The sequence below is a fragment of the Denticeps clupeoides genome, chromosome 3 (genome assembly GCF_900700375.1).
Source record: "Denticeps clupeoides chromosome 3, fDenClu1.1, whole genome shotgun sequence".
In the NCBI taxonomy this organism is placed as follows: domain Eukaryota; kingdom Metazoa; phylum Chordata; class Actinopteri; order Clupeiformes; family Denticipitidae; genus Denticeps; species Denticeps clupeoides.
Genome location: NC_041709.1, coordinates 14,754,283 through 14,781,743, shown reverse-complemented (window position 1 = coordinate 14,781,743; position 27,461 = coordinate 14,754,283). Strand labels below are relative to the sequence as shown.

Genomic DNA, 27,461 nt, shown 5'->3' with positions numbered 1-27,461 from the left:
TCTGCCAATAAATTGTGCCTCCTTAAATCTTTGAAATGTGCTTCAGTTAAAACAGTCCGTGTAAAACAAGGATACCGGTGCTGTGCAAATGATCATCTCTTAAAGTGGCTTTTGAGGATGACTATAGTGAACAAAACTAGGTAAAAAGAGGTAACTCTGAAACAACAGATTCCTCAAAAATACTACACTTTCTCCAGCTAGAAAAATACTAAATATTTTCATTGAATTCTTTAGAACAGTTTAATCTCAGGTCCTGTCTACATGAGCATGTTTTTCATCTGATCTGGTCTTGTGTTCACACTGTGGGCATTTCAGGGATCCAGAATGTTTTTTTTTTTTTTCTTAAACAGGTCCCAGAGTGAATTTCTCTTTTCGACATATTTGTGTGGACAGCAACAACGTGTTTAACACACCGTAGAGGAGAACTAGACGCGAATCAAAGTGAAATTGAATAGTTAGAGCACCATGGGATATTCTCTGCATCTCTGCGTGGATGACAACATTTTAGATAATGCTCCCGAGTAAGTTTTTCAGAAACCCAAACCCATTTATGAGAAAAGCGTGCTTGTTTGGATGGTGCTTTTGTCTTAATTACTGCCACAGAGTGGTAGTGTATATTATGAGTTTTTTTTTTTTTTTTTCTCCGTCCCACCACAAGTATGAATGTGTAGATAAGTCTGGACTTATCAACTTTAAACTACTCATGACTTAAATTGCATTAAATGCATTTATGCTACTAAAGTTGTCTGTCATCTCAGTATGGCCTTCGTCTCAGTAACTTTGTCCATCATCAGCCAGCACGTCAGTGTCGAGCTATCTGTTCACTTGCTGCATGATATATTCATCTCTTGATTGGCACCACTGTAACCACTGTTATTCACATTGCCTATCAGTGGATTGATGTCCTTCATGTTGTGCTTCTAAAACACAGTGCTCTGTTATTGTCATCTGTTTGGTGCTTGTAAAACTTTAGAAGGGTTATTATTTATCTTAGTGGGTCTTGAGCGTTGTTATTTTGTTGAGCTCATCTTATCTATTATCTTTTCAATTGCCCCTATTCTTTGCTATTACTGTGTACTAGTTTTACTGTTCTTATTGTTTTGAGAAGATTTCTCGTCATCTAACATGCTATAGGTAATAGGTTCACCACCTGCAGTAGTCACATTCTGTCAGGATTGTTGTACCTAAATCTTGTGTTTTCTAGGCTACTACCTAGAAACCTAGAAAAGTTATTTGAACTTGTATAGTTTATTGGCCAAATGTGTGACCTTTGTACTTCCTGTAGTGTTTTGGTACTTGTGTGCATTTATGGTACCATGCTTGGTCTTGATCATAGTCTTTGTCTTCTTACTGAGCTGAAAACTGTTCAGGAAACTTCATCAAGCCAGGATTCACTTTTATTGTTGTGCAATCTGCAACTGTCCTTAACACCTGTCCTTGTCTGTAGGAGAGCGATATGAGACCTTGAAGACAGGCCTCCCCTTGCTGCCCAGAGATGGGGGCCAATACCAGTCAGGTGAGCGAGCTGTTTGAGAACCAGAGTCTGAAGGCCCTGATTGGCACCCAGTCCATCTCAGAGAACAACCCATTCTGGAATCAACTCATCTCCTTCAGCTTCACCAGCCCCACCTGCAGGTGAGAGTGGTTACTGGTATTACTATAAATGTGGCTTCAGTAGGGCTGTGCAAAAATAAAAAATAAATATATCCCAGTAATACTATATCAATTTCTAGCTCCAAAAAGTATTCTTTCCGAGGGGGATAATTATGCAAAGTATAGGTGTGTACTGGTAATTATGTTGCGATATATTGTGATAATGTACATATTCCAATATTCTATAGTTCACTGAAAATGTAAACAGAGCTGAAATCCAAGATGCTGTGTACAATCTAAGTGGATCACATTACATTAATAATTCCTCAAAAACAATGTAACTCAGATCTGAATTGTCTTTGTTGTCTTTGCATTTTAACACACTGAACCAGTGGACACCAAAGAAATGCATAACATTGAAAATTAGATATTTAAGTGAGCATTCAGTTATCTAAGGCTGTTGTGGTGCTTGTAGAGGACTGAACTGAAATGAAAACTTACACTGCTCAAAAAATAAAAAGAACACTATGTAACTCTCTCACTTCAGTGAAACCAAACTGTCCTCTTAGGAAGCAACACTGATTGACAATCAATTTGACATGCTGTTGTGTAAATGGAATAGACAACCGGTGAAAAATTTAAGAGATTAGCAAGACATTCCCAAGTAAGACGTGTTTCTGAAGGTGGTGACCCCAGACCACTTCTCAGTTCCTATGCTTTCCGGCTGATGTTTTGGTCACTTTTGAGTGCTGGTGGGGATTTCATTCTAGTGGTAGAATAAGACGGAGTCTCATTGATGCTATGGACTGGCCTTCTTGCTCCCCAGACCTGAATCCAATTGAGCACATTTGGGACATCATGTCTCGTTCCATCCACCAACGGCGTGTTGCTCCTGCTTTAGTCCAGGTCTAGGAGGAGATCCCTCAAGAGACCATCCGCCACCTCATCAGGAGCATGGCCAGGCATTGTAGGGAGGTCATACAAAAGTAAAAGTAAAAGTGAAGTGATTTGTCACATGTGATACACAGCAGCACAGCACACAGTGCACACAGTGAAATTTGTCCTCTGCATTTAACCCATCACCCTGAGTGAGCAGTGGGCAGCCATGACAGGCGCCCGGGGAGCAGTGTGTGGGGACGGTGCTTTGCTCAGTGGCACCTCAGTGGCACCTTGGCGGATCGGGATTCGAACCGGCAACCTTCTGATTACGGGGCCGCTTCCTTTACCACTAGGCCACCACTGCCCCAGGGACATGGAGGCCCCACGCTCTACTGAGCCTCATTTTGACTTGTTTTAAAGACATTACAGTCTGATCCAACTTTGATGTAGTGTGTTTTTACACTTTAATTTTGAGTGTGCCTCCAAATCCAGACCACCATGGGTTGATTAAATTTTTGTGTGATTTTGTTGTTGGCACGTTCAGCTTTGTAAAGAACAAAGTATTTAATACGAATATTTCATTCATTCAGATCTAGGATTTCTTATTTTTGTGTTCCTCATCATTTTTTGAGCAGTGTATAAAAAAATAAAGGCCATACGCGTACACTCATTATCGTATCAGTGAACACTGCAAATTAAAGAAAATGAAAGTCAGTATGATGTTAATAAATGCAACTCAAATATTATTTACATGTGTCCTCTATACCCCAACATGAATGAGAGTGACCAATTTGTTTTGAAGCAAGTTTAGCAACTTTAGTTTTTCACACAGTACCTAGCTGCGGGGTGGTAGTAGCCTAGGGGTAACACACTCGCCTATGAACCAGAAGACCCAGGTTCAAGTTTCGCTTACTACCATTGTGTCCCTGAGCAAGACACTTAACCCTAAGTTGCTCCAGGGTGACTGTCCCTGTAACTTCTGATTGCAAGTCGCTCTGGATAAGGGCGTCTGATAAATGCTGTAAATGTAAATGTAGCTGGATGTAGTGCTGTCTATGCAGAAAGCTGCTAATCCTTCTAACCCATCCCAGCATTTGTGTCGTGTACGGTATGTGTGAGGAAAGCATTTCTAATGTGGCTTATTGGAAGCTGTGCTGCAGTAGTCCTTTCTACATGAGTGGAGGTTGTAGTCACCCCCACACACACACACACACACACACACACACACACACACTCACATCTGCTGACCTCACTAAAGAAAACGGCACCATCTGGTGGACTAAAGTTTTATACAAAAATATTGATATTTGGATTTTCTGTATCAATACGATATAGGCATGTAAAAATATTGTGATATATATTGGGTAACACCCCTAATGCAGTCAGACATTTTAGGATGTCCTATAACTACAATATCCACTCCTGTAGATGTCACTGTATGGCTAGATAATTTGAATTACTCTTTTTGTCATCACAAAACCTGACCGATCCAGCAGTTTTCATTATAGCGCCCCCTTTAACAACTGAAGCAGACATGTGGGCACACTGCAGTTTAAAAAATTAAAACACAGTAGTATGGACTTGGATAATGGAAACCCAATTTGCAAGCTGTGTCATGCTTTTCATTACACCATAGCAGTAACACACGCTCTCTGTTTAAACCCTCAAACTGTCTTTTTACCATTATTATTTATGAGCTGCGGTCACTTCCTCTTATTAGTGCCAAAAGTACGGCTCAGCTTTCATCTGACTTTGAAGTGTTACAGAGAGGGCACTGGGCCGTCTGTTTCAGCCGAGGCAGAGACTCATCCATTAAACGCTTCAGCTCCCATTCAGCCTGCTGACCTCAGCTGACTCCCAACAGCATGACCGAGTTTATAATCCACTGCAGCGGCCAGTGACCTCGACAGGAAGACAGTGAGACGGCTGCGGATGTTTCTGCTGAAAACAAACCCACGGTTGTGATATGAGTCCTTATAATTTTACGAGGTTTAAACAGCAGAGGGCGCCAGAGACAACAATTCTGATTTGATTTTCTCAGCTGGGAATTTTTGCAGTTTGGCAGCTTTAATGGTGTGTTTAAATTAGATGTATTGTTTGAGTGCATCACAAGTAAATTTGTTTAGAGTTTTTTCTTTCTTTGGGCCTTTTTTTTTCAACTGCTTTATACACTAAAAATTAAATGAGCACACTGCAGCTATCATCTGAACACACCTATGTCCTTAATGATTAAAATTTCACTCCAGGTTTTGAGATGAACAAACTATTCACCAGATGGTGTGTAGGTCTACCAATCATGCTTTGTTAATTTAGTTTGCTGATTACTTCAAGGTGGTCTGTACCCAAGAAATGTTGCTATGATGTACTGGATGTTAGGCATTCTGAGCAGCTCCAGTTGTCACTCTGTACATTTGCACTTTATGAAAATGAAAGCACTAGAAAGTCATGTTTCATCTCCGCTTAAAACAACAGAAACGTTCATCAAATGTGACGAATTTTCTCTCTCTTTCTCTTTTTCTCTCTCGCTCTCTCATTTTCAGCAATGACTTTAAGGTTTTGGAAGAGACCATCACTCCCCTGGCCAAAACGCTGAGTATGTCTTATGCTTGTTTATTTATTATGTCCCACTCTACATTTCCAGCCTCATTATACAATTCCAGTCACTGTGGCGTTGTCCCAACCCAGATGCTCCTGGTTATGGTACACAAAGGCAGGCATTCAGGCACACTCTAATTATAAACTGGAAATCTCATCAATGGCCAAATTTAGAAAATCAGTTTTTAGACTTATGCCATGTGTTTTCTGTTGGAGAGAGATCCAAGCATTTTATGTAGCCATACCTTTAAACTCCGTTCTCGCTTTCTAAACTCCTCTTTTCTTTGCTTTTTTTTAAACAGTTCAGAACAATCCCAGATCTGGAAATTTCGGAGCTCTAGTGAGGGTTTTTCTGGGAAGAACCAAAGAGTTGAAAATATCCACCGAATGCCAAGAGTGAGTATGTGAGAACAGTTGGGTGACTATTATTGCTTTGTAATGTTTTACTCCTCTGCCACTGCCCTGCTCATCATAAGTGTCAGTGATGAGTCAGAGTTGGTGTAAAATCTGTGATGGGATTTTCTGCATGTCGCTGGGGAACAGTGAATAGAGGCAATAACACCATTTTTTTGCCAGTGTTTAAATTCTGTAAGTCCTCTCTGTCTGTCTGTTTACCAACTTTCACCCTGTTGCCTAATTTTTCCAGCCACATGAATCAAACTCTTGCACACAGAGAGTCATTCATGACCATGAAACTGAAATAAAAGTTGTAGTGTGGTGAAGAAAATGGCAGCGCCACTTCAGGAGTTTCAAAGCTGTGCCCCTGTTGTAGAGTGCCATTTCTGATCATACAGGACCTTTGACATGGCCACTAATGACAACCATATGAGTCGTCTGTTGTCAGGGTGTGTAAAGTCTCTTAAATGCAATAATTAGATACTCAAGATCTGTGGAAGAAAGTTTGAATGTGATGAACCAAGTCTGTGGGAATTTGAGGCAAGACCTGTCTGTGTGTGAGAAAGTTGGTACTTTTTGTTCTCAATTTGGAATGGTGCTTATAAAGTATTAATGATCTGAATCATTAAACCCTAGAAGTTACACATTTAAATGACTTGACACACAGCCCTCAGGTCTCCACAAAGAGAACCTAATCACTGGGTTCACGCTTAGATACCCCCATTTTTACATTTTGACTTCAAATATAAATAAAATAAATGTATCATACCAATACAGTAAAGGGAGTTTCATCTTCCCTGCTCTTGAATTCTTGTCTCTCTTTGTGTCTTTTTAGGGCATATAGTAGGTTAATTAGCCATGTTCTTTATTATTGTGTGTCAGCATGTAATGGCGACCACATATTAAGCTAGCAAGTGTCATGCCATGCAAACACATAGTTTTGTAAAACCTCCATAACTTCTAAGAATATGTGGTGAAGGTTGTACCTTCTGTCCCCTTGCAGTCAGTTGTTCATCTGGCAGGCCCACAATGCCCTGCTTCTCATCCGCTGCCTTCTGAAGGTCTTCATCAGGGAGATGAGCGAGGAGGACCTGCACTTACAATTCACCTACCAAGAGAGGGCACCAGGCTGCTATGGTAGGACCTACTCATAAACATCCTCATGGGGGGAGGGGCCAGGACAGTAATAATATAGCACAGATAGAGACATTGTTTCTACCACTTCTGTCTTCGTAATCCTTCCATTTTCTTGTCTGGTATTGTCTTTAGTGGTGTTGCCCTCACTCATTAATGGAATGATTTGTGGGAAAAGTTCTGAGTCAGGCTGCCAGGGCTTACTGACACATTTTTAGTAAACTGCAATGTTAAATGAAATTGACTGCCTATTCTTTGATTCAGATACGTGCAGCGAGGATCTGCTGGAAGAGCTCATCTGTAACCTGGTGCATCTGATTGTTGAGGTGCCTCTTTTGTAAGTATGTCCTTTTAAAGGCCTGAGAGGTGGAGGGCGAAATCAGAAACTAGCTATTCTAATAAAACATCAGAGTAAGGCTTTACTAGCCTGATTAAACTATGGTTCAGTGTAGATAGTTCACTTTTTTTTCCCCTTCTTCGTTGATATATTCCTTTCTTTCTCTTTTAGTGTCTCTTTTTCTGTCTCTCCCTTCTCCTTTTTCATCCTCTCATCACAGGCTATCAGATGTGTGTGTTTGGCAGGGCTTCAGACAGTGTTAGAGCAGGACTGGGGTCTTGTTGCTTCAGGGGTCGTTGGCCATCTGCTGGCGGGACAGGGGGTCTCAGGTGTTTAAGAGCCCACCCTGGCTGGGAGAGACACTGGGCTGAAGCCCAGGGGAGGAGGCTTGCTCTGTGCTGGATTCTGTTGTTTGTCTGTGTGTCTGTCTGCTCCTGGTCTGTCATGTCTCTTTAACCAATTGGCTTTGTCAAGTCTGTGGCGCCGAGTGGTTGAATTGGACCAAGTCTTGCCCTGCACCGGTGTACATTTCAAAGGCACTTTTGTCTCCTTGGCTGTCTCAAACTTGTTATTGTCCACCTTCTTCAGAATGGACTGTGCAATGATGATTTAAAATTATTATTATTTTTTAATCTCCCCTCTCTATTTGACCATCACATAAAATGATGCCAGGCTCTAATCTCTGTAGAACCCGTCAGTGCCCCTGAATGAAGACTGAATGAATTAAATGAATAAATGGATGAATTAAAACCATTTGCACTGGTAGCGCTGACCTAATTTCACTGTCCTAAATTCATACTTTTACTAACATTATCAGTGTATACAAACACTCATCTAAATAATGAGCATGCCTTTTTGTTATTTTGCTCATACAGCAGCCTGTATATGCAATTACATAATGCCAGAACATTTGATCATTTTGACTAATGAAGATTTAATTGGTGCTCTGTTAAACACAATTAAAATAAGATAAAAAGTTTCACTCATTTTATTGCTAAAGCACTTAGGTTGGTTATTAATGATTGCCAGAACGTGGTACGTGCCTGCTTCGTCTGTACACAGAATTTTCTTTCTGCTTAAATGACAAAAACCTGATTCTTTTAAAGGTGACCTCACTGGCCTCGCTTGATGTGTGAGTTTTCTGACTGTCACTCTGTCTGGCACTTACTACGCTGGCGCTGAGTGTGAAGGTCACACCATTAGTCTCTCTGTCTCTCTCTGGGTCTGAGTCACAGACAGATTGAGAGCCCAGCTCACTTTTCACAGGTTTTTCCTCCTGGCGTTGCTTTATTTTTATTTTTTAGGCTTTAAAATGTCATAGCTGACTACACCACTAAACATATAATTTTCTGTTGTTCAGAAGATTGCAAACTTTGCTAAACTTTTTTTCCCCATTTGCTGTGAAATGCTGTTTGTCATGTATTGTTTTAATGTATTTGTTTGATTATATAAGTGGAAATATTTCTGCATTTTTAGGTTGAATTACTTGGTCAGTTGCTTCTCGTAAAGGGAAGGGTCACTGAAGGTCAGTACAGAGTAACAGACAGTGAAAACTTAGCGCATGATGAAATTCTTCAGGTGGCCATTCTACAGTATATATGTATCTCTGAATGGTCGATGAGTATGGGACACATCAGTAATGTAACCTGGGCTCAAAGGGTCTTTCAGGGCACTGTGTGTTCCTGAATGATCAGCTGTTTGGTGGAATTGGACATGATGAACATATCTGGTTGAAGTTGTGTTGATGTTATCCTATCCTCCCCTCTGCACTGTGGCATGAACACGTAACATGATGGCCTTTACTGGAGTGTGGTGGCCCTTGAAGGTGTTGACAGCCATAGCTATACTATCAGCAACTGCCCAGTCAGGGCACCAACAAGAGTGTTTGTCTGCAAGCTGTGTCAGAGTCTCCAGTCCTGAACACTGGGGACAAGATGATGTTTCCCCAGACATGGAGGTTGGTTGGACTTGGAAGGACATCATTTATGGCTTGGTCCAAAAACCCAATGCTATGGAAGTCTGCTTTTCCAAACAAATCCATCTGTGCAGGTATCTACTTATCATTCTCTCCATGGCCTTGATCATTGTAATGGTACTGTTTACACCAGCAGAGGCCACAAGATTCGGAGCAAGATGTGTTAGTAAATCCAGGTCTTGAACCTCCCTGGTTGTCCTGATTTGTCAGCTCGACTCAACCAGTCCTCAAGCTCTTCGCTGGATTTCAAGATGGAAGCTGAATCTATGAGGCTCTTTACTGGCTGCTCCATGATGGGTGGAATAGTGGCTCCAGACAGTGATAATCGGAACTTGTTCACTACTTTTCTTCTCTTGAACACTATAGACTTGACCAGTTTAAACCTCATCCTTGCCCAGGTCACAAGCTTCTCTAGGCCTTAGAGGATCAATCTACTGCCTAGGACTGACGTGGTGTTGACAGTCAGGTCATCCATGAAGACTCTTATTCGGGGCTAGTGTACTGCTGTTTTCATCAAGGGACCCCTGAACTACATCTGTGCTGACCTGACTTCCTGCTTATTGCAAGTCTGAAAAGAATGACCAAGATGGTGCAGCCTGTTATGTTTTTTTTCCAGTCTTAAGTACCTGACCCAGCAGTGACTCTTAGCCTGAAATTATTGTAAAGATCCTGAAGAAGCATTGTGACCTTCCTGGATATGATTTTGTTGAAGGGCGAGGTCAACATGCTTGTGAGGTATGGAACTACACATTGGGCAGGTCACAGTAGGGCTGGCATAAAATTCATATTGAAATATAAATTTAACCATAGCTGGTACGCATTCTGGTATATAATTTGATATATTAATATAAATGTAACTGTTTTTGAAAGGGAAACATGTGTCTATAGCAAAGCTACTGCAGCAGGATGTTGTATAATAAACTTTTTACAGAAAAACTAAACTTTATCAACATATAGCATAACCATATACCAGATAAAACAATATCTGGCAATTAACTGAAAGTGAACTGTCACACCTATATGGCCAGTGAAGCACCAGATATTAGTATGATGTGAGTGATTGTATAAAATTTAGATTTTCTGTATTCAGCTGTAGAATTTACATTAAAAATATTGTCAAAATATTTAAATAACACTATGCTTGTTCATATTTTATCATGAATATTTTATCAAGATTTTATTTTGCTATTTTAAAAATCATAATTTTTTGCACAGGGCACTTAATAGGCTAGGAGCACTCCAGGTCATTTCCATGCACGCTGTCAGTACCCAATCTGCAGGTGCAGAAATTCCCAAACCCAAAACTACTGTCTCGTGCTGCAAGTAGGCTATTTTGCGCATGTAATGCTAGGAGCGGATACTTTTGCCAGGAGCGAATATTTCTGTGATAGGCCAGTCAAATCAAAATCTCTCCCATTGGTCAAATTTATATTGCTCACCATTTATACAGTGTAGGTCATAATATGGCCAGGTCTCCTTTTCCTTCATGTGCATCTCTGATCAGTTGAAGCCACTCCTGTGTGTTCCCATCAACTGGCAACTCCAGAGATCCAACAAAGGTGTCGATGTAGCTATTTTTATAGAAGAAACTCCATTATTACCTCCATTATCTGCAACCTTTCCTCAGGTGTATGGAACACTACTGATGCTTGGGGCTGAAGGTGTTCTGGCCCCCTTCACTACCACCTGAACCTCTGTCCAGCTGAGCTCCCTCATTGTAAATTCCACAGATGGAGATTGTGAAAATGATTTAAATGATTTTAACTATGACGTGACCTTCAGTCATCAGATCTCACATAAGATGCAATGTTTTAAATAACGGCGCCTCTAACAACTCCACCATCAAAACAGCAAATGAAGAAATGCAGTAACTACATAATTTAATGGTCCCTGTCACTGCTTTAATACTTTTCACTTTAATTTTCACTTCAGAAATGACCTGTCATTCCTCATGTTTTATTGACAGCAGCCCTGTTAAACATGCCCTTCAGTTGTACCTAGAGTTCTCTCAGGGGAGGTACACCCAGCCTTAATGATGCAGTCAGTCGTGACCTCTTGCTGACCTATCTATGTGTGTTTGACAGTAAATCAGTGTACACATGCTTGGATGTGCTTCAGGCACACACTGCTTTCTCCAATCAAAATCTGCTCACTTTAATATGAAATGAGTCTCTGTGAAGGTCTGGTTTTCTCCAGGGCTTGCTGTCGATAGCATCGTTATTATTTAAGAGTAGATGTTGGGCCAGTTTCGTGTGCACTGATTCATTTATGGAGACACTGACCTACTGTGAGCAGCAGGGGAGACTTCACCAGTGATGCCAACAGAGCGCTGTGGAAAGGCCTGCATCTAATGACAGAGGGGGCAGTCCAGGCCTTCTGTACACATTTTTCTGTTTCAAGTCTAATGAGCTTTTATGAGCCCTGACCTGTCTGTGGTGTAAGTGAATGTCTTAGTTGGGTGTGAGTAGTGCAAATTTTTTTCATTAAAGGGATACCCTAGCAGGGGTGGAATAAATTGTCCCTTGAAGTTGATCGTAAGGATTTGATTGACAAGGGCCAACTAGACAGATGGGTAACTGCTCTTCTTGTGTTGGTGTTGACCATTATTATTTTATTTTCCCATTTAAAGTAGAAGTAGACTTTGTATTTATTATATTTTAATTAGTTTAATTCATAGGGCACTGATTTCATAGGGCCCAGTGTGGTGAGTGCATTGGTGATTACAATCCCTCTATGAGGGGCAGTGTTTGGCCAAGTGGGGTTAGGAAATGGACCCGATATCAGAAGGTTACTGCTTCGAATCCCGACCACCAAGGTACCACTGGGTTAGAGCAAAAGCACCGTCCCCACACACTGCTCCCCTGCGCGCTTTTCATGGCTGCACACTGCTCACTAAGGGTGATGGTTAAAAAGCAGAGGAAACATTTTGTTGCGTCCATGTGGTGTGCTGCAATGACAAGCACTTTAATTTTCCCTTTATAGGGTTTTAGGAGCTTAGTGGGTAACACACACTCCTATAAACCAGAAGAGCCAGTTTCAAACCCCACTTACTACCATTGTGTCCCTGAGCAAGAAACTTAACCCTGAGTGTCTCCAGGGGAACTGTCCCTGTCCACTGCCCACTGATTGTAAGACGCTCTGGATAATGGCCGTAAATGAGCAGTTACTGCTATTGATTGGAATGTGAGGAAGTTCTTCTGAATTGTATGTTTTTATGAAGACACTTCATAATGGCTGGCTGCAGAAAATATATGGCTAAATAATTGTGTGTGTGGCAGTCGTGTGTGTGCCCCCTCTTTTCAGTGCTTTGTTATTGCTATTCTTATTTCCTATCTACGTGCAATGTGGATAACTGTAGGGGAAGTCGGATGTAAGTTACAATTTAATGTGTTCTAAAACAGGCTTTTCCCTTCAACCTGAAGCCAATGGAATAACACACAACCTCTTCAGGCCTGGAAGCTCTGCCAGTTAAGATAACAAACCTGTTGTTTGCCAGCAGTAATGCTAGTTTTGCTGCAATGCTGTAAATGCCAGGGCCAAGAGGAAGCTGATCCTGCTGTTTTCCGACGTTGTTTGTTTCCCGTAGCAGACTTAGTTTTTTCGTGCTGATGTTTGGATTCATATGCTTTTAAACTAGACAGCATCCTTAAAGTCAACGCAGTGTTTGAGCGTCAGAGGATCAGTCGCATGTAATCCCATTATTTCCGAATGAATTAGAACTTGATTCGCTCTGGCCCTGTGCTTATTAATCCAATTAAAAATGTATTACTTATCCCTCGCAACCCAGTTAAATTTGGAAGTGGATGCTGGTGGTATGAGTCAAGAAAATTATTATAGTGCTTTCACTTTTTTCATTAAAAAGTGAAAGGAGCGGCATGTCAGACACGGGAAATAAGTAGAAGTAAGTAGGGAATGCTTAGAGGGACTGAAGCAGATTTCAAGATTTCCAAAAAGTATAAGATCGGCGGCTGCCAATCATCGTATATGGTGGTAGTTATAGTGCGTGAGTTTTTAGAACAGCAATTCCACTGGCTGAGAGACCATGTTTAGTCTCTGTGGAAATGATCAGACTTAAAGTTGGTAGTAGCCTAGTGGGTAACACACTCGCCTATGAACCAGAAGACCCGGGTTCGAATCCCGCTTACTACCATTGTGTCCCTGAGCAAGACACTTAACCCTAAATTGCTCCAGGGAGACTGTCCCTGTAACTACTGATTGTAAGTCGCTCTGGATAAGGGCGTCTGATAAATGCCATAAATGTAAATGTAAATGTAAGTTAGTTGATGTGCAGCTTCCTGGAAATGTGTCTTACCGTGTCCTGTTTGCTTCATTTTCATGTGTGTGTGTGTTTGTGTGGGGCAGTGGTGGCCTAGCGGGTAAGGAAATGGACCCGTAATCTGAAGGTTGCCAGTTCAAATCCAGAAACGCCAAGGTGCCACTGAGTAAATAATCGTCCCCACACACTGCTCCCCGGGCACCTTTTAATGGCTGCTCACTAAGGGTGATTGGTTAAATGCAGAGGATTTTGTTGTGTGCACCTTGTGCTGTGCTTTCTGTGTATCACAATGACTATCACTTCACTTTCACGTCATTTCACTGTGTGTGTTTTTTTTCTCTCTATAGGGACATCACATATGGCATCCTGTTTGAGGCTGTTACCACACTGCTGGTGCTTTTCTCCTATCAGCTTTTCCACAAGGAGATCCTGAGAGATGGACACATCTATCGGTGTCTGATGTCTGGCCGCTGGTAAGTCTACCCTTAAGATCATGTTTAGATATTTGCCATGTGCATGTCAATGCCTGCTGAAGCAACTGACACAAGTTGGTTTCCCTAAAAGATCCAAGACTCCTCTGCAACTGGAATGTGGAATCTATTTTGATTCGGGCTACTGTGTAAGCCAAGTGAATATTTTATGCAAATAAGTTGCAGAATTGTAAAATATAATTTATTAAGTAGCTAAATTGCTAAATTTATTTCTTAAGGCATTACATTTTCATTTAAAATATACCCTTTCCAAATGATTTGGTTCGCCCTCGACCAGTCTTGTTTCATAGCTTTAATAGACCACCAGACAGCTTCATCTAGTTGTACCTCTCTGTATGACACTGAATACTGACAAGCTTTCAGAACTGTAATTAATGGCTTGTACAAGGTTTTGTTTGATTTATGCAGCTCTCTGACAACAGCACCATTTTCACTTATTTGTGAATTGTCTGGGTAAAATGTTAGATGATCTTTTATATTTTTCTTCAATAAACCACTGATAACATTTGAATCCTATTTTTCCAGAGCTGTACATTACTGATCTTTTGGTAAGACAAAGATGGACACAGTAGGATGTCTTCAAGAAAATGCCACATCCATGTTCCTTAAGAAATATTAGTTCCCTTTTTCTCATGGAGCTCTCAAAGATTTGTCATCCTGCTCTGGAGACCCTCCTTATTTTCCAGAGTATAGAGGAGACTACCAGTCCTTAATATAATTAAGTTTTATCTTAATTTGCTTTTATATGTTACGGAACTATTTTTCTCTGTTGTAAATGAGAATATACATGTGAAATACACAAAGATTGTCTTTTTGTATTGGTCAGTCACTATGAGGCTATAAATGACTTAACTTTTATCTTTTTTAGAATCTCTTGTCTTGTGCCTGCTATTAAGGATCAATAACGCTCAAGACTAGTGCAAATAATTTTGGGCTTTATTTGAATTTCACATTGGAGTTGTTTCCTCCAGCCAAGATTACCCAACTCAATCCAGACAGCAATATTTCCTTGCTCTGAAACCGGTCGGGACAAGGGGTTCGATTAGTACAGCCTGTGACTCCCTTGTAGGTCCACGGTAGTTACTTTAAACAGCTCTGTGACACCCCCCCTTCCCCGGGGTGAGATGCCCGCACTATTACACAAAAAGTGTAATAGTTTGTGCTATTTTTTGTAGCTCTGTGTTTGTGCGGTTGCCTCTAGAGCATCGGTATGTGTAACTTGTCTGAACTGTGTGGACTCAGCGTTCAATTGTCTGGCTTGTAATTCTTGGCCTGTGCTGATTAGACTTCTGCAGTAAAGGTCTGCGCTGCCTCGTGTGTTTGGGTTGTAGTAGACTGTGAACTGCGGGATGTGTCTGGCCTTTATCCTTTATTTGTTTCTCTTTGATTGATTAATTAAATTATTTTTTTCCCCCTAGCATACTGTGAGTCTGTGTCTGGTAGTCATGGGGATTCATTCTGATAAGTGAGGTGCTACTGTACCTGTAAACCTTGAATTAAGTTTTGAGAATCCCATATTTTCACATGTATTGTTTTCTCAGGCTCCGTGTTTAGATTGGAGAAATAGTTTTCATGTTTTTCTGGGCTGTGGTGTTATGTTGTTACGGTGTGTGTTGTGCTGGTGTGTCTGGGGTCTGGTGGGAGGGCAGCCAGGCACACAGGAAAGGCCGTACAGTACACAGCCAAAAACATGGCAGAGAAAATACACACACTCTCACTCTGCACAACACACTTTCACACACTGCCTGTGTCTCTCAGCTCAGTGTCAAACCACTCAGGGCTTTTTCCCAACTGTGTTTATGTGTGGTGCTCACTCTCAAACCAAACACCCGCGGGCCCAGCCGCCGCTGCCGCTCTGCCGGGATTTTCCAGTTTTATCAGACGGGCCTATTTTCAAGTGGAACACTTAAAATTTTTGGATTTCCCCCACAAGGCAAAAGAAATTATTTATTAACTCAAGCAGTTCTCTTCCTTGTGGAAATATTTTTGTGTTGCACAGTGCAGAATTAGTCATGATTTACGGTTCACCAAAAGTAATAAATAAACTTTCGATGCCGACTGAAGTTTCAGTATCAAAGAGCACCGGGTTTGTTTCTTCATGGTTTTGTCCCAGAAAACAGATATGTGGAACAGCTAAGCCTGTCTCAGCCGACGCAGCGCACACATCTGCAGCAGTGTTCAGTCCAGTGGAGTGTGGTAAAGGTCTTCATGCTGCAGGGCATTTCCTTTTCTTTCTTCACTGTCACTTCCCATTGTCTTTGAGAGCATCTTAGACAAAGCATGTGCTTCTGGTCAAAGGTTGTTCAGGTTATGTGGAGGGGAAAGTATTATATGATTATATGTAGTGGGACTTGGCATTAAAACATCTACTGTTGTGCTGAAAACAATGTATTATTGTGTTTTGTGATTAGAATATTTACCAAAATATGTGCTTATTAAATTTTTTCCTGTACATGATTCTGTTTAGTGAAGTCTTGTTCTTATAATACTGCTGAAATCACATATATTTAATAACACATTTTATGGTTTCCTACGGATAAGTACTTTATCAGTACTGTATATGAGCTAGATGCTTTCATTTCTCACATTTGTGAAATAGTGAATGTGTCTGGTATTAGAACTGGAAATCTTTATAAATATATTTTTTCATTCTCTCTCTCTCTCTCTCTCTCTCTCACTGTAGCCTGTTCCTTACCAGTCGCCTGGTGAAGACTCTGCTGTATAACTTCATCCGGCAGGAGAAGTGTCCCCCTGCCACACATGTCCTCCAGCCCCAGTCAGACGGAGGAGGTCTGCTTTATGGCCTCGCCTCGGGGGTGGCAAGTAAGTCCATCCTTGGGTCTGCTTCTGTGCATATTCTAGCCTTCTTAAGCTTGCAGAAAGCAGACCTCTTTCTTCTACAAATATTAATTTATTTATCTGACTGATTTTAAAGCCCTTGATTTTCATGTGCGCAGTGTATATTAACCAGCCTGCATCCTTCAGTTATGTACAATGCAGATCTCGTCTCCATGTAATGGAAAGAATTACCGTTCTGTCTGACCCAGCTCTCTTTGCTTTCTAAAAAGGCCAGTAAGAAGGCTTGTGTATTTTGTGTGAAGTGCTCTGCTCATTGTTGACATTTTCTTAGAGCCGCTGAAGACTGAAAAACAACCCAGTGGGAGTTGATGAGCAATTTAGTGAGTCAAAAGTGCCATAAAATATTGAAGCCATTCCCTGGAAATGGTTGTGCAGTTGGAGGGGGAGGAGGTCCCATCTCATCTGATCCGTCATGTTCCTTTTGCCAGAAGTCATTACTATGACAAATGTCACACGTGTCGCCACAGCCACACATGACAAAACGGTTTGTGATCTTTTGTGACAAGATCTTAAAAATCTTATCCACAGGTGAATAGAAACAATTTTGTCCCCCCCATACACCCCCTGTTCACTCCTGTTGAAATATTTAAGGGATTTTTCCTGTTGAGAGCTGTGAGTGCAAGGGTATGTGTATTTTGACATGCTTCTTACTATCGATTGTTACAGCTTAAATTGTAACATGTGCCAAAAGAAAAGCAACTCAGAAAAGCATTCATAGTACAGAAATGTTCATTTATGTTAATATTTCCCTTGATGTCAATTATAGTATATAATCAGTGCTATGCTGAGCAGTTTTAATTAAATTACAAAAACAGTTTACCTTTTGTCATGATACTCAGATTGTTTAGATGCTCAATTATATTGGTATTTCCAGGATTTGGGGACTACGCACTGCATAAGAAATTAGTTTTTCTCCTAATGTCGCCTGTAAAAATGCCTATTGTTGTGGTTGTAGATTTTTGTTGTGAATGTCGATCATGCTGGCAACATGCAGTCTTTGTTTAGACCTGGGTGTGTGATTTACATTTTGATTGGACAGACTCTTGCTGATGTAACTGTTCTAAAGAAGTATGATGCTTTCTAAAGCGCTTGGCAGAGATGAATGTGCTGAGCGAGTCAGGTTAGATTTACTCTGTTATTGTAAGTGTGAGCCATGGTGAGTGATTGTGTTGTCATGAGGCTCATCTGGTCTCTCTCAGTCTCTCTCTGCATCTCCCTCCTAGCGCGTTTTCCCGCCATCCATATATTTATTGTCTGTCCGTCTTGTTTTTTCCTCTCCATCTTTGTGTCTCTTCATGTCTCCCGTTCTCATTGCCTCTTATTCTGTTTCCCAAAGTCCCTACTGTTCCCTAAAGGATCGGCCCCCTTTTAGTCTACGTTTCACAATGTCTTTGTCCGACTCCACCTCCCCACAATCCCCCATGTGGCTGTCATCTGAAGGAAGGAGCTCAGTAGCAGAGTGTGTGGAATGCCAGGCTGGGTTCAGAGAGAGGTCAGAGCCACATGTCTTGTTGATTTGCTCGACTAGTGAAGGCTCCTCGGGTCTGTGTGTGTTCGGAGCGTGTGTTTGTGGACAGAGTGTGTTGTAGCTGTGCTTGGTGGGTGGTTGTGAGTTTATACAACGAAAGAGCCTGTGTGTGTTTGGCAGAGATGAGGATTGTTCTGGGCGTTCCTTAGCCCTCCAGTTATCCCGGGATACCTATGCTGTATCTCTACCATCTATAATGATAAATCTCCCCCCCCTTCTGCTCTCTGTCTCTCTCTCTCTCTCTCTCTCACACACACACACACACACACACACACACACACACACACACCCTCCCTCCCTGCAGTAGGCAGCTCCTCCATCCTGTGCTGTTATTATTTTATTACCACACTCCAGGCCCGCCTTTGCCTCATTTTAGCTCCTTCCAAAGTCTTTCCCACAATCCAAAGCAGCATGGCTGGAGCCAAAACCATATTCTCCCTGCCATAATTAAACACCATTCAGTAGAATCAGATTTGAGCTTACACAGCAAACTCTGGGCAAACATCCCAAATGGGTGGAAAACAATATTTAGTTAATTTTTATTTCTGTTGTTTCCCTGTAAAGAACATACACTAAGAACCAAGTATTGCCAAACCTGAACCTAATAGTGACAAATTTCAGTTGCCGTTAATATGGCACCACTACTTTTATGTTGACAAATCAGCACAAATGCCAGGCAAGACCAACGCTGAGGCAGCGGCGCTATGTTTCACTCCAAGTTCTTGGCAGGATCTGTTTTCCCACTAATATCTCTGGGAATCTCAGCAGGCGGGAAGGAAGCACTTCTAGGGAACAGGAAATGCCTTGACTGAGAATCGCGACTTACAACGTACTTCCATGTTACAATTTGGGGGAATAAATAAATTGGTAAATGATAAGAATTAGAAGTAGCAGATTTATAATATTTGCAGGGTAGACATGTTTAAATAGCATATATAAAAGTTGAACATTAGCTTCTAAAATTAATTGAAATTAATCAAATCAGCATATACTCAGCTTCAGGTTTTTTTCAAATAAAAATTAATAATAATACAATAATATTATTGGTAAGTTCTATGCTGTGCTTTTTCCATGTAGAATCTTGAAATTAATTATAAAGGAAAGTGGCTGTGAATGTCAGCATGTCATGTATGTTCATAATAATGTGGCCAGGGACTGTTGATGTATGGTAGGTGTTAGTTTTTTTTTTTTTATGAAAATTACTAGTATTACCGACTGTCATTATTGTTTTAATAGCTGCATAATAGCTACACTTTGTTGCAATATAGGCCAGTGGCTGTGAATTTTGCCATTTTCTGTATTTTATGATCAATGTTAGACAATCTTGAGGTTTTGGGTGCTGGTCTTTTTATGCTCCATTACTGAGCTTTGTTTGATTGCTCTGCTCCATTTGCTCCACTTTGACCTTTTTGCACAGTTCCCTGCAGACGTCCCCAGTGTTTGTACATGTCAGCAATGCAATCTGGGTCATGGCACCAGCATAGCCCACAGGGATGGCGACCCCAGGCTCATTTCTGCTAACTTGGGCAGTTGCATTTTAAGTCAGCAGCCATTAGCTCTGCTTCATGTGGTGGCTGTCAAGCTTTTGAAAAGCTCTGGTTCCATGTATCACGCCTAACAACTTATTGCTACTGTATTGTGCTGTAGACATCCTTGTGCTGTATTGTGCTGTTGACATCCTTGAGCGTAAGTGAATGTGAGATATGTGTACTGAATGGAAGCATACCGACAAGGTGACACGTTAATAGGTTGATTTAAATGCATTGAAATGGGAAATAAATTCAATAAATGAGTAGAAGCATCACAAGTGTTCTTGTGCTTTGCTGAGGCATTTTGCTGGCAAGTTTGTCTTCATCTTTTAGATGCTGCAGAGTATGTATTAGAGATGTGGAAAAGAATCATTTTTAATAATTATTTTAAAAAGCATAGGGTTTGATGCAGGTGAATTTTACAGTCTCCGTAATTAAACAGAACATAATGATTTTTAAATAAAAAGTTGACTATTAATTACAATAAATCATAAGAAATGTCATTATGCATTGGTTTGTTACTCTTTGAATATAATCAGATGTCATTTTAGCATTGTGTACAACACTATTCAGTAATTCAAGACAGCAATGGAGTATTATTTAAACCTCTCCAGCCTGAGACATCCAGCAGGACGGACCAAACCCGAGTTTACATGTCGAGGGGGTACAGAGAAAGAGACGAAAGCGAGGAAAATGGCTGTGTGCAAATGGAAACACGGTCATCGCTTTCCCACAGATAAGTGCTCTTTGTTGGTGGCAGATGCCTATCAGCAGGCCATCAGCAGACGACCTGTCTGTGCTCCCTGATTGATGCCTGGTTTCTGCGTAATCCCCCAGAGTCTGTGTGTCTGCGTCCTCCCTCCCTCCCTCCCTCCCTCCCTCCCTCCCTCCCTCCCACACACACACACACACACACACACACACACACACACTATGGGAAGGAAAATTGCTTTTGGACAGTGCACTTACTCGCTATTTCTGCCGATCATGTTGGTACTGAGGGCTTGTAGTGGCTGGACACCAGCTTCACGCAGACTTGTTCTAATTCTTACTTAGAGACGTAACAACCATGCATTGACAGCAGTATTGGAGGATTAGATTGTACACAACACCGTTAGAAGGGCTCCTGTGCTGTCACTGACCGAGTAATTAGTTGTCTGGGTTATCCTGATGATGACGGGCAGGAAGTCCAATTTATAAATGTTTGACCTGATGCTTCATGGCAGAATGGCCTTTAATTGAGAAACTTAGGATCATTCTTCCAGGCTTTCCCAAGTTTATGTTAATTTGGAGTATTTGTGTTAGTGTAGCAAAGGAAGGTGGTTTTCTCTTAAAATTAGACATGCCCATAGTCACAGTCATACTAATACTGGTCATGCCTAGGTATGTGAGTGTTAATTTGCCGCCTATTCCCTACATTCATGATGTCGGGAAGCGTGTGAGATCAGACCAGTTGCATGTTCTTTGTGAAAGTCAGCCTGGGAAGCCTTAGCATCAGCAGGAACTCCCAAGCTTTAAGGTCGGTGAGGTGACAGACACATCTTCACATCAGTGATTAATGAAGCGCCTGGACGGGCCCCTCTGTGTGCACATGGTCACAGACACGCACTCGTCTGTAATTTATCTGTTCGTTTTCCCGCCATCCTTCTGATAAAGGGAAGATTAGAAGATGCATGTTCACAGGCTGCAGTGTGTCGCATGAGATTATGCTCTGGGTTACACCCTGCGATCCACCCAGCATGTTAGTTAAATCATTTAGTGCATCGTCATAGTGTGAATGTTTTTTTTTAGACAAAACATAATTATAAAGTTTATGGAAAGTTGGGCTTGGATAGTTTTCTGAGGTTTTATGACTATAAATATGCAAAAGCAATAGTTTGACTGGTTGAATCGCTGTGTCCAATGAGTGACATTATTTAACATTATTGTTAAACATTGTTGACATTATTGTGAAAAGTGTTATGATTTAAATAATGCAAACACTTAATTCAAGCCTAATTACTTTATTTTATACTATGCTTTTAGGGTTAAAATATATATATGCCAGTTTTAGGCAGGTGTGAAAAGAGAAAATGCTTATTACAGTTTTTCTCAAATGCTAAAACACATTTCACAAACGTTTCCTCCATGTTCCCCAATGTCTAAACACAACACCCTTTTCTAAAACTACATAAACACAACCACACCTTCTCACTTCAAAACTCAAACTTTCACACCAAAAGAGCAGCTCAAAGCTTTCAAAAATGTAAACACTATACACATCATTACACACTACATTGTCCCAAATGATCACATAAATGTGATGTGTGGGCCCAGGATGGTGGTGTTGGTGGTCCAGTAGGATGTCTTTTAGAAAGGTGAGGAGATGCTGGGTGTTGTAAGACCCAAGGACAAGCCGCTCCAAACCCATGGCTGCACAAAGAGTAATATTACTCCTCTGTTGGCCAGAAACCTCAGTGATTGCTCTTTGGCCATTGATGTTACGGCCTCTTTTCCTTTGTTTCTGCAGGTTGAAGCCACCCTCATCCAGGTAGAGGTACTCATGAGGTCTGGCCATCGTGTACAACTGTAATATCTGTAATTGCCACTGAGCAACACAGTATGTCCACTAACTGTACTGTGAACATGGATGTATACTTACACTGAAAGGGACCCTATAGACCTGTTTCATCCGCATCTTTTGCCGCCAGAGAACTCGATCTATTTTGGCCAAGCTGACATAATCAATGCTCTCAAAGTTGGCAATGACTTTGTCTCTGATCACCTGGAGTCTGATGAGGTTGTTCTCACAAACCATATCCACAATGAGGATTTCCTGGGCCACTGTAAATATGGCAACCCTCCCACCGCTATGTGGTATTCTTTCAACTCTGTCATGCCATAGACAATGACATGGTCAATGACTGTTGCTCGCGTCTTGTCCGTAATGATGGTGCAAGGTTGTCTTGCTCTCCCTCCTGGACATTCTCCTCACCCTTGTTGGCTCCTCTTCTTCCATGGCCAGCTCTTCTCCCTCCTCTGACTCGATTCCTCTTCCCCTGACTCTGCTTTCATCCATTGTGTTTGTTTGGAATCTTTGTCTGTAGCTTTAAATGCAAATGAGCAGGAGAGAGGTGGGAGGAAGAGGGGAGTGGTTTATAGATGTTGAGCAGGCATTCGTGGAAATGATGTAATCAACACCATTCACCAAAGACAACATTTGCTGCAGACATGATTTGGCACTCTTTACACCTATCACAATTTCTAGCCATTGCAGGCTAGGGGAACTAAAGTGAAATTTCATGATTGGGGATCTTTAACAAAATGCAATGAATGGCCGGAAGAGAAATCTAAATCAAATATTTGATGATCTCTCATTCTCATCACTTTCACAATCAGCTGTGGTTAAAGGAAGGTCTGTTTGTAGCCCTGAAACTAGCTGTGGCTCTCATTAGTAGATTATCTTGGCCCTCGTGTGTTTATTCAGCTGTGTGGGAGCAGGACAACGCTACCAGTGATGTGGCTCTTCAGAACCTAAACAAAACTTTTTAAAAAAATTTTTAAAGAACCTGTCTAATTAGCCAGAATGATTATTACGTACAAAGGTCTGGGGGGGTTGCCAATATTCAGGAGGTTTGTTTTGGAATAATATATATGTATATTATATTTGAATATTTGATTGTACTTGACAGCCTTCTAAGACCACTGGCACTTGATTTAAGTCTGGAGCAACCGCCTATTACTTCATATGCTGTGGCCTTTCTCCCTGGGTGAAATATTGTGAAGGTTTGCACATACTGAGGAACTGTGAGGCTATGTGTCAGACTGGAGGTTGTCATGGCCTGCCCTGCCCTTAATGAATGTCCCTCAAAGTCCAAATCAGCCTACTGTGTGTGTGTGTGTGTGTGTGTGTGTGTGTGTGTGTGAGAGAGAGAGAGAGAGGGTTGAACCAGGGTTGAACCAGGGATCATTACTGTGTCTGTCGGCTGGCCGGACCACCCTGTTCCCAACACCTACTCATAAATACTGCAGCACAGTCACTCAGGGCTTTGCACAAGCTGCCCTCTGCCTGACCTCGCACAGAGGAAGAGGGGGAGAGTTGAAGAACACAAGCAAGGCTGGGCCTTAGAGGAGCTTCACGGAAACTCGTGACCAATCCCTTTTCCCGCAATTTTCTTTTCCACTTATCCTCTCCATCACTCTCCCTGCCCACCTGTTTCAAGCTTGTAAAAATACATATGAACTCCTTCTGGTGGTCAAAATGCTTTTTAGATTTCAGTCTGCTCTGCAGCATATTTTATCTGGTTTTTGGTTTGTTTATTTATTAGCACCATACGAGTATGCTGAGACAAGTACTAAAAAAAGAACAAAGCCAGATTTGAACCCTTTAATAGGTCAGGCTGGGACAAAAAGTCTTTTTTAAAAAAAAAAAAAAATCACATTATTAGGAAACATTGTATGGATTCTTTTAGAATGTAAAATGTCGATGTTCCATTTCATCTGGTTATAGTGACTAAATGTGCAAGGGAAGCAAGATTAATATCTGGCATATTATTTTTAATTGCCAATATTATTACATTTTGTTAATGCAGTTCTTGGTGTAGTTCCTCTTAATTTTTATTTTTTTTGAAGAAGCACTGCGTAGGACAAGGCCTGGGGACCTGTTGGGGGGTGGTCCTTAGGGCCCAGCTACATGTTCCAGCTTCCTGCCACATCATTCACTGTCTTGTTGTTATTGGCATTCCCAAGTGCACACTGCCCTTCAACTGAACCCGGCATCCCAAAATACCTCTGTTCTACCCTTTTTTTTTTTTTAATTTAAGACCAAGTTCATTGAAGTTCTATTTCATATCAAACCTTAAATGACCTAACACCTCTACCGGATCTGGGATAGTGACCGGTAAACACTAGTGCATGCTGGGGATGTATTATTCACAAGGTTCCATGTGACCGTAGGATCCTCCATTCAGTCTTTAGTTTCAAAATTCATGAATATATTTCTTGATTCGGCAACAAATGTAATAAGATTCACAAAAATATTTCATGACTTACAAATTAATGTAACACATGCATTTTTTGAGACAAAAAAACAAACCTGCATTTACAAATATTTGTGAATACCCCTATATTATTTGTATTTATTTGAAACTTTACTGATTGCTCTTGTTTCACAAACGTGTCGCTTTTTTAAAAAAAAGGTAGCCAATCACTGTAGAGAGTTTGATTTAATGGTGACAACATTGCGCTACTTTCATGCAATGAATCAGGATAAATAAAATTCATAAATTTAACACACATCCTGCAGTGTTGTGGTAGTAACTGTGTTTTTGCTGAATTTAAATGAATTTTGCTCGCTCATGTCAAGTGGTGTCTTTTGGTCACATATCAACACAAACAGCCTGGTGTCTGGACATACCTGGATACAAGAATACGATCTGAAATACAAAATAAATAAATAAAAATATTTTAACATATGAATGGGCCATCTCATACTTCATTTCATAATTTATTTTAAATCCATTGACATTACTTTCATAGTATCAGACTCAAGACTGATACAGGACAGAAATATGCATACAAAGACAACTGTTCTGAATTCCTGGTCTATATGCACAGATTTATATGACAATAAAACAGACAGACTGGTGATATTTGCTGATATTGTCTTCAGTCCTACCAGAGAGCACTAGGCTCATGTAGACTTTTAAAGGGAAAGAGGCTTTGAGTCTCCCAACTGGAGACTGGCTGCAGATGGAGCATCTTGCAGAGAGGACTAATATGGAAAACTGAGTGAAAGGCAGATTAAGGGGCAGTGGTGGCCTAGTGGTTGAGGAAGCGGCTCCGTAATCAGAAGGTTGCCGGTTCGAATCCCGATCAAGGTGCCACTGAAGTCCTTCTGAGCAAAGTACCGTCCCCACACCTGTCATGGTGGCACGATGCTCACTAAGGGTGATTGTTAAAAGCAGAGTACACGTTTCGTGATGTGCTGTGCTGTGTATCACAATGTCTTCACTAGTCACTAGTCCTTTAATGCATCAGTTGTGTTCTGTCTTATTTGATATGTTCAGTTTGTGGCTTTACCAATTGCTGGTGCAGTTCTTTTTTGTGTGTGTGGGTGCACAATAATCCGTTTAGTTCTGTCTGTGTGTGGGTGAGTGTCTGAGAGCTTTGCTCCGGAAGCAGCCGACAGACGTTAAGTCGTCTGTCTGGCTCTTTTTGTGCTACACCAGTTAATAGAATAGTCAGAGGTAGGCAGTGGGCACTACCAGCTCTGACCTCAGCTCCTGTCACTCACTAACTGAGCTCCCTGACACATTTTCTGTCTCTCTTTTGCTCACCTTATGATATTGCCCAGCACCAGCTCCCTCTTTTGGCTCAGATTTGCTGTGTGCTTCTCTAAAGCCTCTCACTGTGTGCTTCTCCCACATTGTGAGTTGGTGTGGGGGAGAGCACTGGCTAATTCTAAGCCGCCGTCCAGCCGTCTGTCGCTCCTAATCTTTCTGTGAGAACTAATAACCAAGCTCAGACATGCATCTCTGCCTGAAAATAATCCTTTGTCTTTGTAATGCAGCCAGGGAATGAAATTCATATTGATCGTATTTTTAAAGGCTTTGGGAGAACCCGGCCCATCACTAAAAGAACAAGACATTGTATTGTCTGTTGACTGCATGAGTGTGTGTGTGTTGGTTTTGTTGTGTTTAGTCATTGCCCCAGTTGTCACCCCTACTTGAAAATGCAGCTAATTCTTCTACTCACCAGTTCCCAGAATACCTGCCAGTGCTCCACTCCAATCAGCTTGCTATCTATTAATAATCAACTCGGCAAGCGTGTGTTTTTGTGTGTGTGGGGTGGTGTCACTGTGATGTAGGGAGAGGGAGAATGAGATGACTGGGTGAGAAGCCATTATCGACGGTGTGTATATTTACTGATGGCTGGCATGTGCCAGACTGTGGCCTCAGCATATTTGTCATTGGTACATCGCGCCTGCACTACCAGCATCTCAGATCAGCTGGACAGTAGCCATCACAACTTGGGGGTGAAAAAGGTGCGTAAATCAATTTAAATCCAGTGTCTGTCTCCTGAATTGCTGCTAAGATGCTCTGGTCTCAACCTGGCTGCAGATTAAGGGAGATACACTACTGTTTCCAGATACTACAAGCCCACCTCAAGTGAAAGTGAAGTGATTGTCATTGTGAAGCACAGCACATGGTGCAGACAACAAAATGTGTCCTCTGCTTTTAACCATGACCCTTAGTGAGCAGTGGGCGGCCCATGGAGTAGTTTGTGGGGACGGTGCTTTGCTCACTGGCACCTTGGCAGCTCTGGATTCAAACCTTCTGATTACAGGGCCATCACTGTCCCCATGAAGACCAGCCCCCCAACAGCTCCTGTGTCTGTGTTGATGGAAATGCTCAGTAGCTAAGATGTGGTTTCAAACTATACTTCTGTCACAAGATGTCTGATTGCAGAGTGTCTTCGTTGCTTATAACCACAGTTTGGGATTGAGAGGAACGAAAAAAAAAAAAAAAAAAAAAAAAAAAAAAGTCATTTAGGGACTAACGTTGTGGCACTATATCTCACTACTGTCAGTAATTTCATGGCCACAAGACTTGTATGATCACATCTCACATCTTACTCACCTTGAAACATGCCAGGGTCACATCTCCTTTACTATGTAATGCAACCTGTTGTTGCCAAGCAACAACATCATATGTTAGATTGCAACTTTTGTAAGTGCCAAGACTCGTGTAACAATTAAGCCATGGGATAACAATTATAAAACCATGCGCAAATGGTATAAGATGTAATGAGGTGATACTTTAATACCCACAAGTGGTAAATTTACAGTATAGCATGACTGTGAGTGTATTATTGCTTAAATATTTGAAT

The 27,461-nt window shown here is 41.3% G+C and overlaps 1 protein-coding gene across 2 annotated transcripts in view; it reads left to right on the top strand.

Annotated features, from left to right (window-relative positions):
* dym (dymeclin) overlaps positions 1-27,461 on the top strand; it is a 66,101-nt gene that overhangs the window by 2,015 nt on the left and 36,625 nt on the right. The window contains exons 2-8 of one of the 2 annotated variants that reach the window (XM_028973566.1): positions 1,448-1,635; positions 5,013-5,065; positions 5,370-5,463; positions 6,467-6,600; positions 6,862-6,934; positions 13,533-13,658; positions 16,360-16,499. In XM_028973566.1, coding sequence (XP_028829399.1) covers positions 1,496-1,635; positions 5,013-5,065; positions 5,370-5,463; positions 6,467-6,600; positions 6,862-6,934; positions 13,533-13,658; positions 16,360-16,499 — 760 coding nt within the window. In that variant the 5' untranslated portion in view covers positions 1,448-1,495. Of the gene's footprint in view, positions 1-1,447; positions 1,636-5,012; positions 5,066-5,369; positions 5,464-6,466; positions 6,601-6,861; positions 6,935-8,771; positions 8,984-13,532; positions 13,659-16,359; positions 16,500-27,461 lie in introns of those variants that run through there. The other variant, XM_028973567.1, reaches the window with a different exon arrangement.